General features: G+C 35.5%; 1 protein-coding gene across 7 annotated transcripts; it reads left to right on the top strand.

The window, feature by feature from the left end:
• Positions 1–513: 513 nt before the first annotated feature.
• LOC149237058 (uncharacterized) lies at positions 514–10445 on the top strand. Of its 7 annotated transcripts, none has more exons than XR_016246279.1 (12): positions 514–985; positions 1358–1512; positions 2115–2191; positions 2296–2404; positions 4822–4966; positions 6653–6732; positions 6915–7026; positions 7199–7311; positions 7427–7755; positions 8214–8325; positions 9802–10097; positions 10234–10434. XR_016246279.1 is itself a non-coding variant. In XM_089372579.1 (5 exons), exons 2-4 carry the CDS (start codon positions 1475–1477, stop codon positions 2383–2385), a joined length of 324 nt encoding a protein of 107 aa, XP_089228705.1. In that variant the 5' UTR covers positions 514–985; positions 1358–1474; the 3' UTR covers positions 2386–2404; positions 4822–5445. The 7 variants fall into 7 exon arrangements, 4 of the variants coding, with proteins under 4 accessions (XP_089228705.1, XP_089228706.1, XP_089228704.1 ...); XR_016246278.1 differs by having other exon boundaries at positions 2139–2191; positions 10234–10432; XR_016246277.1 differs by lacking the exons at positions 7199–7311; positions 7427–7755; positions 8214–8325 and having other exon boundaries at positions 1996–2191; positions 10234–10445.
• The last annotated feature ends 1974 nt before the right edge of the window (positions 10446–12419 follow it).

Genomic DNA, 12419 nt, shown 5'->3' with positions numbered 1-12419 from the left:
AGATGGGCTTCAGGGCCCTATTTACTTCGGCACTGGTTGTGTTCACAGGAGAAAATCTCTTTTTGGAAGTAAACCAAGGTCACAGTATCCCAACAGCCATGCAAAACCAACAGGTTGCAATACCCAGATCATTAATTCTTTCAAATTCAGTCCTGAAGCTTATTATATACTTTTTACTGTTATTGTTTTTATGTTTTTAAAAGTCAGTTTCTTTCTCTTGATCGAGAGATCCAGTTTAATGGTTGTTATTTTTAACATGAATTTTCAGGGTTTCATCAAGTTCAGAAGTCTAAAATATCATACGAAACCTTGACTGAAATGTTTGGTGAGAGCCCAACTTTTCTTGCATCAGTTGTGAATGCCATTGGCGGTGCAAGTTGTACAGAATCTTTAAACTATTCAACCCAGGACATTCTGCAGTTGATCAGTCCCAACTATGAGGTCAATACTAAATGGGGTGAAGAGGTAAGACTCATGGTTTGTAAGCAAATAACATCACTGTTAAGATGGGGAAATTTCTGAATTTTGTGTTTTCTTCTCCTTTTGAAGAGTGAATACCTTCATGTATGAATGTCCCAATGAGAATGAGGATATGCTGATGATTTCATCTGTTCTCTCATGCCAGAAACATCTGATGAGCATGTACCATTCACACCAGGTTGTATATCTTCACAAATATAAATAGCATAGATACTTTTTAACTGTAAAATTGGGCATAATCCTGTCTGAGATCTTACCAGGTTGTAACAGAATCTGGCTTTTCTGAGTGCAATAAACTATAATCTTCTTAAAATTTTGTTGATGTTCACCTCTTTTCTTTTCAAGTTACATCCTCTGCTGTGGGCCATCATGAACAGATCAAGGTCGATACGAAAGCGGAAACTGAGTTAGAAAAACAGAACACACAGTGAAGAGTTCAGGCAGAGGCAAGACTGCAAGTAGCTTTGGATTTTTCAGAGATCCCGGTTTCACTAAGAAATTTTAGGTATGGCGTTTCAGAGTTTTTAAAATTCAAGTAAGTTTCACTGAGAAATTTTAGGTTTATCATTATTTTATGAGCTAAATATGCAAATAGCTTTGGATTTTTTCTAGAGATCCTGGTTTCACTAAGAAATTTGAGGTTTATCACAGTTTCATGGGCTTTCATTACATTATAATTTCATAATTTTAGTTTCAGAGTTTTTCAAATCCAAGTAGGTTTCACCGAGAAATGTTAGGTTTATCAGAATTTTATGAGCTAAATATACCAGTAGCGTTTTCATTACATTATAGTTTCAGAGTTTTTAAAATCCAGGTAGTTCTGAATTTTTAATTTTTAAGAGATCCTGGTCTCACTGAGATATTTTATGTTTATCAGAATTTTATGAGCTAAATATGCAAGACTGCAAGTAGCTTTGGATTTTTCAGAGATCCCGGTTTCACTAAGAAATTTTAGGTATGGCACAGTTTTGTGAGCTTCAATTGCTCTGCGATAATGGATGGAGCGAGGCACAAAAAACTTCTCAACCTGAGGTGATTTACTCTGACCGCCTTTGTATATGCTAGTAATTACTAATAAAGTATGGTCCTCTATCTTACCATAACTAATTAACAACCTTAATTACTCATATCTATGTATCTGTGCTTATAGCTCAATGTAATCATATACCGTGTTTCCTATATTCTGTAATTGCAACACAACCTTTAATGGTAATAATACTAATAGAACATCAACTCTAGTGAGATCAGGGGAGTTGTCAAAAGAAGAAATTGACAAAATGCGTATAAAGGTTTTGTCAATTTTGAATGAAGAGTTTGTAAACAACAAAGATTATGTTCCAAAAACACGAGATTGGGCAATTCTGAGAACATTTTTTTGGGCATATAAGTATCATGCTTTCAGGGAAAACAACAAATCTTTTCCATTTTTTCCTCACAATTTTATAAGCATCCAACTTTGTAGTCTCTGTAAGAATCTGGACTCTTTGGCACTTCTGAGAATCATTATTTTGGCAGTATCAATTTTTCAGGGAAAACTGCAAGTCTTTTCCATTTTTACTCTTCAATTTTATTTGCCTCTGTCAACGGATACGACTTAACGACCCTCTTCCGTCGCCCTTACTTGGGAAGTGAAGGAATCTGTGGATTGTTCTTTGCAGGTTCATTCATTGGAAATCCAAACTGGTTGAAAAAATCAACTGTTCTCACAATGGTATGCAATGTGCATTTTATTTCCACTCATATACTTTTCCAAATATGGATTTTTTATCAGAATTTAGTTGGCTTATTCCAGCCTAATAGAATATTGTCTTTCAGGTATGTTGGGAGGCTTTTTGTCAAGGCTCTGGGCAAGCCAATAGAAATTATTACAAAGCTGAATGTGATGGTTGGTTTTCCACCAGATGAGGAAATTGATCTTTACGAGGTTAGTTGAATAAAAGCTTTTGGATACTGTGACACTAATTAGTCCCAAGCTTTTATTTTCCCTAGTTCCTTACTGCAAGGGAGGAAAGTGGATCTTGAGTTATTGTTTGGTCAATTGTTTGTAAGATTTGTTTCATTTAACATAAACCTGTTAAACAATTTTAGAAAATAAGGTTGGACAGAAACAAGAGTTGGAAGGACAAATGGAGGCAATTATATTGTTGGCCTCCTCTGCTAGTTCATGTTAAAACTGGAAACTTTTATTGTATCAATTGCCGCTTCTTTCATACTAAAGGTCCTACACCATTCAAGGACTTATTTTCTGTTCTTTATTTTGGCTTTCTGAACCTGTGTAGCTCTCTTGTAGTATCTCTTATTAAATTTGGAGTTGCATGAGGCATTCTCAATTGTGTCTTTTACTATGGTCTTGTTGACTGCATTTTAGTTCATTAGTGGACATCAGGGAAGTTTAATATTAAAAGTGGAAAGATTTGTCCTATCACTTTCTGCTTATTTCATGTGGACAACTTTAGAGTTTGACCACTTATAGCATTGATAGGAGTAGCTTTTAATGTGCTCAATTCATGCTTTTGTACCATTTGCATGTTCTAGGTATCACAAGTGTATCACACAATGAAAACCATAGCCCCTTCAAGGATGATACCTTAGAAGCTTAGTGTGGATGTTGTGAAGTACAATTTCTTACGGCTGAAGATTGACCATTTAAGAGGCATTGTACAGTTTGGTAGTGAGGTGAAGAATTTAGTTTTCTGGTTTTCATTGTTTTGAATAAAAAAAAAGCCTCGGCTAATTTTGAGGATGTTGCTTCTGTTCATGGAGTATTTTTTAGGGTGAGGATGTTGCTTCTGTTCATGGAGTATTTTTGAAGGTGACAATGTTAAAATCTAGCTATTTGATGGATTTATTTCTGCAGGACATCAAATGAGACCAGATTCAGAATGATTTAACCATTCTTATGAAGTGCTTAAACAAGGCTAGCAGATAAACTTGAAGATGCCTCAATTTTAACATACAAATAAGGACATATAGATGAAGGAGATGGAGGCGGCTTTGCTCCATACATTCAAGTGCTTCTTCATTGAAGTTAAGGGTGACAATATATAGCATTTTTGCTTCTATAATAGTAATTTTATATTAAATGCCATTGCATTGCAATGCAGGTGAATAAAGGAGGCCTAGAATTATTGAAGATTTCCATTATGGCAGGTTGGAATTTTTTAAATTTTAATCTTTTCCCTTATGGACCTTTCATTAGTTACAACGTTGTTGAGATTAGTTACTTGTAAATGGTCAAAACGCATAAAATGTTCTACTTTTCCAAACAGAAAAAATCATTATAGGTCGAAAAGAAATATACATGTTTCACCTATATATGGCTGAGCATAGCCATTTTTGGTTCCACTATAGGTTACGAGAACAGTATGGTTGAATAAGAGTGATTAGGGTAAATACGATAACCTTAACCTAATTCAAACGTTTAAACATATCATAGTTATTTCCATAAATACAATGGATTCAACACTGTACAGATTGGTGATTACTATTAAGTATTGATATCACTATGCTTGAACTAATGGCATTGAATCTATCTTATAAGCTTGTATAGAGTAAGCAACAAGGACATGAAACCTCTTGCTTAATGAGTATACTAGGTATAAGCATATTGAACTAAACCCATTGAATACACCAATCTCTAGTCATAAGTTTCAACAAGGTTAAGCTTACTTGCCTAATTGATTCAACTTCAATATTCCAGCTATGTTGTGTACTAATGGTAAACGTATATGAACCAAACCCATTAGACTAATACATGGTCATAAGCTAGTAATAGCTTTGAATAGAGTACCGTATTCTACCTAATGAATAAGTTTACATTATCTCTAATATGGAATGACTTACTTATGCTTACAGATCCTGCTTAATATAGGTAAATACACATACTTAACATATGAGCTATACAGGTATGAAAGTGTAAATCCAAGGCTTTAGCATAAACACCTTATAAAGAACATAGGTACTGTAATTACCATAGTATTACTAACACATGAGCCTATCGTCTAAAGTAATGGTAATCTCTAACCCATGCTTAGTGATATAGAAAAAGGGTAATCACTATGCTTAACTAGCTTGTTCAAAGTGTATAGATGTTTTAATTAGGTCAAATGTTGTAACATACCTTGTGTAAAGTATTCAGTTGTTTGTATTACTTATACCTCTTTCATATCCATAATAACTGATATGTCATAACCTGCTTGTAATTAGTGAACAACCCATATTGGGTTACTCTGCATCACATAAGCATTTCCCTAAGTAATCATGTATCTAAGCTATCCAAAGCTACTTGTAGTCTTGCCTCTGCTTGAACTCTTCACTGTGTGTTCTGTTTTTCTAACTCAGATTCCGCTTTCGTATCGACCTTGATCTGTTCATGATGGCCCACAGCAGAGGATGTAACTTGAAAAGAAAAGAGGTGAACATCAACAAAATTTTAAGAAGATTATAGTTTATTGCACTCAGAAAAGCCAGATTCTGTTACAACCTGGTAAGATCTCAGACAGGATTATGCCCAATTTTAGAGTTAAAAAGTATCTATGCTAATTAGTTCCTTACTGCAAGAGAGGAAAGTGGATCTTGAGTTCTTGTTTGGTCAATTGTTTGTAAGATTTGTTTCATTTAACATAAACCTGTTAAACAATTTTAGAAAATAAGGCTGGACAGAAACAAGAGCTGGAAGGACAAATGGAGGCAATTATATTGTTGGCCTCCTCTGCTAGTTCATGTTAAAACTGGAAACTTTTATTGTATCAATTGCCGCTTCTTTCATACTAAAGGTCCTACACCATTCAAGGACTTATTTTCTGTTCTTGGGATTACTGGATAATCTGCCTACCTCTGTCTCCACTAATCTGTTCCTTATACAACGATGGTTGTCATTTTAATATATTTTCTCTCCATAAAGCTATACATTAAACAGGTTATATAACAATAAGATTCTTTGACTTATATGCCTTCCCGAACAGATAGGCCTTCCTGAACATGCCTATTGACTTGATAGGTTTTGAATCAGTAGCAGTAGTGGTGGTTAATCAATTGTAGCTTCTAATATGATCAATATGAAAAAAATCCTTCTCAAGTTAGCCTTCTCAGTTTTGATATTTCAAAACGGATGGTCAAATATATTTATATGTATAAGCTATTGATCATCCATTCTCTCAAATGCAATTTCAGAAAAATTATTACTGCGCTAGCACAGGCTCATCAAAACCGGGTCTGGCATGCATCACACCTTGATCCCCACCCAATCTGTAACATGCTCTTCACTTCTGTCAGTGCATTTGATGTTCTAATTTATATCTGCATGCCTGAAAAGCACAAAAGGTCATTCCGGCCTTGAGAAGCAGCATGTAAAGCAATTAATTCTCTTTGTATTACTACACTTTCCTCTTAATTGACAATTGAGGAAATGTTCATGTTATCATCAACATAGAGGTACAGTTCTTCAATCTGATTAGAAATCTGAAGACTTAAATATAAACTAGCTCATGAAATAAATGTTAACTCATGATACTATAAAGTGTATCTTGTTTCTTGCTTTTTTCCACAGAATGCACGAGCTATATCATTGAAAAGGAATCTTAGTATCATGGAGCCCATTATTTCAGCTCTAACTAAGAGTGGTTACAACAACATGACCAATAGAATCATGATACAATCTGATGAAAGTGCTGTGCTAACAGAGTTCAAGCAACTTACAAAATTTAAGCTTGTTTATGTTGTGGACGAAACTGCTATCAGCATTCCAGATTCTACCATTGAGGAGATGAAAACATTTTCTCATGCCGTAGTATTAATGAGGAATGTGATTTTCCCGGCTTCTCAGACATTTCTTGTAGGGTACACAGATATTGTCCAGCGACTGCACCTCTATAATATGTCAGTTTTCGTCTTTCTTCTCTGGCTGGCTTCCATTCCTCTATTCCTGCTTAAGTGTGCATTGACTGTGGATTTCAAATTCATTCTTGTGCAGTCTGTTGTCTTTTGCTTCAGTCAGTCTATCCTTTTAGTCTATGGTTTATACTTTACTGTATATATGTATGGGAGGCAACACAAACAATTCATCATGCATCCGAGAATCTGAACAAGTTTTCTGTTTCATAACATTTTTTACATGAAATCATACGAAGTTCGTTGTGCGTTGGCTAACTGGAAAGTGTTGGTCAATGGGCAGTATGATGAAAGGCTTTAAAATGAAGAATGTAGAGGATTCAAGCAATAATTTCTATGTGGAGTTCATGGGACCTCGACACAGTAAGTTAGAATTCCATTGCTTTTCTTGTTTTCTTTTGGGTTTATTAGAGACCTGGATTCTGTTAGTTATAATAGGAAATACCCCACGCCAGGGAAAATAATTTAGTAAATTAGGTTACATTGTATTGAAGCTAGAATGAACTGAGAGTTAACTGTTTTCTTTTTCTCTCGAATTATTCTAGGTGACAAGCTGAGCTACTTCAGGAAAAAATTACATTGCTAAAGTTTTACATGGATTCAACCCTATCCTCTGCTTAACGTACGATGCACACGAGCTTCTGTACAATTTGTCAGGTATGCATTAAAGGCCAACGTTTAAAAAGTTGTGAAGACAAGATTTCTTTAATCAAGAACATTTCTTTAATCCGGATAATGGAGAACTTTAGCTCTGCTAAAATATAACAGGTTTAGTATTTCAGAGGGCAACTGATGTAATACTGTGATATGAATTTCTTGTACTGTGCAGCAAACATTTACAGCCCGTTTAATATAGAGGGTTATAATCTTCTAAGAAATCTGTCTGCCTTTTTAGAGTTTGCAGAGAGTCAAGGAAATGTTCATGTTATCATCAACATAGAGGTACAGTTCTTCAATCTGATTAGAAATCTGAAGACTTAAATATAAACTAGCTCATGAAATAAATGTTAACTCATGATACTATAAAGTGTATCTTGTTTCTTGCTTTTTTTCACAGAATGCACGAGCTATATCATTGAAAAGGAATCTTAGTATCATGGAGCCCATTATTTCAGCTCTAACTAAGAGTGGTTACAACAACATGACCAATAGAATCATGATACAATCTAATGAAAGCGCTGTGCTAACAGAGTTCAAGCAACTTACAAAATTTAAGCTTGTTTATGTTGTGGACGAAACTGCTATCAGCATTCCAGATTCTACCATTGAGGAGATGAAAACATTTTCTCATGCCGTAGTATTAATGAGGAATGTGATTTTCCCGGCTTCTCAGACATTTCTTGTAGGGTACACAGATATTGTCCAGGGACTGCACCTCTATAATATGTCAGTTTTCGTCTTTCTTCTCTGGCTGGCTTCCATTCCTCTATTCCTGCTTAAGTGTGCATTGACTGTGGATTTCAAATTCATTCTTGTGCAGTCTGTTGTCTTTTGCTTCAGTCAGTCTATCCTTTTAGTCTATGGTTTATACTCTACTGTATATATGTATGGGAGGCAACACAAACAATTCATCATGCATCCGAGAATCTGAACAGAGTTCTCTGTTTCATAACATTTTTTACATGAAATCATACGAAGTTCATTGTGCGTTGGCTAACTGGAAAGTGTTGGTCAATGGGCAGTATGTTGCATATTCCTGGGTTTCCTGTATTCGATCACAACTCTTAGTTATAATAGGAAATACCCCATGCGAGGGAAAATAATTTAGTAAATTAGGTTACATTGTATTGAAGCTAGAATGAACTGAGAGTTAACTGTTTTCTTTTTCTCTCGAATTATTCTAGGTGAAAAGCTGAGCTACTTCAGGAAAAAATTACATTGCTAAATTTTTACATGGATTCAACCCTATCCTCTGCTTAACATACGATGCACACGAGCTTCTGTACAATTTGTCAGGTATGCATTAAAGGCCAACGTTTAAAAAGTTGTGAAGACAAGATTTCTTTAATCAAGAACATTTCTTTAATCCGGATATGAAATTAGACCTAAGTGTTTTTTGTTGCTAGCTGGTTAGATCTGATATCCATACTTGATTAGTCAAATAAGCATTAGATTAGTGCTATTCCCATTGCTTAGACCATTGCTGTTGTTGCATATTCCTGGGTTTCCTGTATTCGATCACAACTCTCATACGTAAATCACTACTAGCAACAGGTCAATGGTAATAGGGTAACATAAACCTAGCCTCACCTGTTAATCATTGTCTATTATGGTCCCACATTCAGTGTTCACCTATACGTCAAATACTACATATATATTGCATAAGCTATAGACCACCCTTCCTTTGTAATGAACACAAAGGTGCTGAGATCGAAGCTATACATGGCAATGGCACACAAAGACGAAGGCAAGCTCCTAAAGCTGCTTCTGAGAAGGGCAGGGCAAATCAATGTCGAATCAAGTATTCTATGATCACTGGATAACAGATCACTACTCTGTATTTTATGCAAATATATCAGTCTTCCAACTATGTGTCCTAGACTTGAAACTAAACAGTGAATTCTCAACCATGGTGTCTTGTCACTAGATAAAAAAGAGAATGCTCAACAACCGAAACCAATAGCAAGGTCCCTTGAGAAATGAAGATCAAAACAGAGAGACTTCCTGACAGACTTTCTCTGCCACCTAATTTCGCATTTACTACTGCCGCCACATGCATCATCCCATATGCCATTTGCTCCCCATGTCAGATCGCTCACTTAACGTAACATTTTCGTTTTATGCCCATCATTAAATACTGGCCTGCTCCAATCTGATCTTCAAGTATTTCAGCTCCATTCCAAATCAATCCGTATATGTACTTATTCCTGCACCTAGATATTGACATAGATCTCCTGTCTAGCCAATTGTTTATTAGAATAGCTTGGACCCAATCTACCACCAAGATTGCCCGATGTCAAATACATCACCTAATTTCGCATTTACTTCTGCCGCCACATACATCATTTCATATGCCATTTGCTCCCCATGTCATATCGATCACTTAATTGCACCGATTTCTCACTTAACGTAAGCTTTTCGTTTTATGCCGACCATTAAATACTGCCCTCCTCCATCCGAGCTTCAAGTATTTTAGCTCCATTCACACTTAAAACAGCTTACAAACACGTTGAACTTTTTTATAAATTGGCCTCTTCTGCACCTGGATATTCACATACATCTTCCCGCTTCACATAACATGGAATCCATTAGCATAAGCCAACTTACTCAACTCGCAACATTATTTCTCTTAGCACTTGTTCTCATGGCTCTTCTGATTATTGACATCGTAAAAGTCGAAAGACAAAGAAAAAAGAAACCAAAAAAACAATAACATCTCTTTTGCATTATTTTACGCATTGTCTTATTTCCCCGCTTCCTTCTCTGTTACAGGTGTACGACGGATGCTTCAAATATGCATTTAGGTCAGCCATGGTGGTGCAACTCGCATTTTTTATGCTTCTATTGTCTCTGCTCAGATGCCGGACTAATGTCCTAATTGTTAGCATTCGTGCTTGTCTTGTATTCTTCACATGTTACAGTCTGTCATAAGAAATGCGTATTTTCAAGGTCAAATGTAAGCTTCACGGCGGTTTTCATGTTACTCGTGTCTTGAATTTTCTATTGCAGTTGTGTGATTTTGGGCTAGCAACATAAACTGGTGTATCTTGAATTGATGATGATTCTCTGTAAGTTAGTTATTCAATAATGTTCAGATCTTTAGTATATAGTGCTCATGTAACTATTTCTATTGCAGTTGTGTGATTTTGGGCCCCGCGATTTATGTATTACTGAAACTCGCTCATGTGACTATTTCTATTGCAGTTGTGTGATTTTGGGCTAGCAACATAAACTCGTACATTGTTTTGAAATAACTGGTGCATTTTATATTATTCGACAGCCCTCTATGTCTAGCAGCTATGTCTGGTGCTTATGTATGGCTGCACTGGCTCTGTAAGGCTATGACTGGCTGTGTCTGGTTGTACTCAGGCGTATGACCCTCAAAAGGCGAATTGCATATAACAAGTCTCGGAAGCTAAACGGACTAGATAGAACTGTGTGCCTGTGTCTGGCTGTATGGCTATGTCAGTTACTTATGTGCATCTTGTATGACTCAGGCGTATGACCCTCAAAAGGTGAATTGCATATAACAAGTCTCGGAAGCTAAATGGGCTAGATAAAACTATGTGATTTTGGGATAGCAACATAAACTCGTACATTGTTTTGAAATAACTGGTGCATTTTATATTATTCGACAGCCCTCTATGTCTGGCAGCTATGTCTGGTGCTTATGTATGGCTGCACTGGCACTGTAAGGCTATGACTGGCTGTGCCTCAAAAGGCGAATTGCATATAACAAGTCTCGGAAGCTAAACAGGCTAGATAGAACTATGTGCCTGTGTCTGGCTGTATGGCTATGTCAGTTACTTATGTGCATCTTGTATGACTCAGGCGTATGACCCTCAAAAGGTGAATTGCATATAACAAGTCTCGGAAGCTAAATGGGCTAGATAGAACTATGTGCAGGGACTAGCTGCTTCGCAGCCTTCCTTGTTAAAAAATTAATTGTGAAAACTAGTTTTGTTAAATATGTTATCGTCTATCATAAATAAAACCACTTGTGTTCAAAAATAAATATAGATAGATAAAATATCTGGACTGATTGCCGGATGCAAATTCTAGACTCATTACATATTTTTTAAAGTGTTAAAACTTCCACTCACAAATCATTGAATCAAAATAGGACTACTTATTATAACATAAAATGACCCCTAACCAATTATGAACAAAATGCGGCTTCTTGTAACATGAAATCACCAAAGAGGGGCATCACAATGGATGGATTGGATTCAAGATACTTCACCATTGGTAAAAGAAATGTTATGTTTTCACTTCATTTTACCATTGATTGTGATAGTGTGGTTGGCCACTACATTGAAATTTCTCTTTGATTATAAGAAAAATCTCTTAAGAATATATCTTATTGCCAAATAGAGGTTGAGATTTTATGTTCTTAATAAATTATCCATTCTTAGTGGAAAAGTGCTTAAACAAAATTTAATCTCCAGATAGAATGATTAAACAAAAGCACCATCACACAAGAATTTTCTCAAGAGACTGCCAAATAGAGGTTGAGATTTTATGTTCTTAATCAATTAGCCATTCTTAGTGGAAAAGTGCTTAAACAAAATTTAATCTCCAGATAGAATGATTAAACAAAAGCACCATCACACAAGAATTTTCTCAAGAGACTTCAAACGTCAGTGCACGGTGTAGAGTGTATCATTGTACTAGGGTTGTTTTGTTTTGCATCTTGAAACATTTTCCCTCCGAACAACACTGTAATTTGTTGAGGTCTAGTTCATGATTTTTTTTAACAGAGTAAAAAAAACAGAAATTTTGTTCCAAGAAGAGAAAGTTTTACAATGTCTAGAGGCAATCTTTGTAAAAAAACGGAGAAGCCAAAATATTTCTGTACTCCAATTACAAAGGATAATCTATGTTTGAAGATCAGGAAAAAATTGCATGTAATCCAAATACAAACAGGAGCCTGTTGATGCCTCGAAAATCACTGCATCAACATCGGGAAAAACCACCCGGTCCGGACCTTAAAGGCAGCTCCTTTTCCGTTTGGTGTGGTGGCTCTGACTGGGGATAATGGACCCAGTTTCCCAATGATTTATGAATGGGATGGATGAATGTTTGATTTACTTATATCTAATGAAAATGGTGAAAGATTTATTCTAAAATGCAATAATATAATTAACTAATCTATCCTGGGAAGTCTCTGTCTTAGTGCAATTCTTAATGGTTCTTATTGAAAAGTAGGCATGTAGATGACTCTACTTTTAAACAAAAATATTCATTCATATGATAATTACTTTGTTCAAATAGTTGAACAAAGTAATAATTAAAACATTATTGCACTGATCTTTATATATCATTGACACATATATAGATGAAAAATAACAACTCTTGAACATTCAATAGTGATAAGTAAAAGAGATTGT

The sequence above is a fragment of the Pinus tabuliformis genome, chromosome 8 (genome assembly GCF_031772625.1).
Source record: "Pinus tabuliformis cultivar Carrire ecotype Pingquan chromosome 8, CPIR1, whole genome shotgun sequence".
Classification (NCBI taxonomy): Eukaryota; Viridiplantae; Streptophyta; class Pinopsida; order Pinales; family Pinaceae; genus Pinus; species Pinus tabuliformis.
This window is presented reverse-complemented; position numbering and strand designations above follow the sequence as displayed.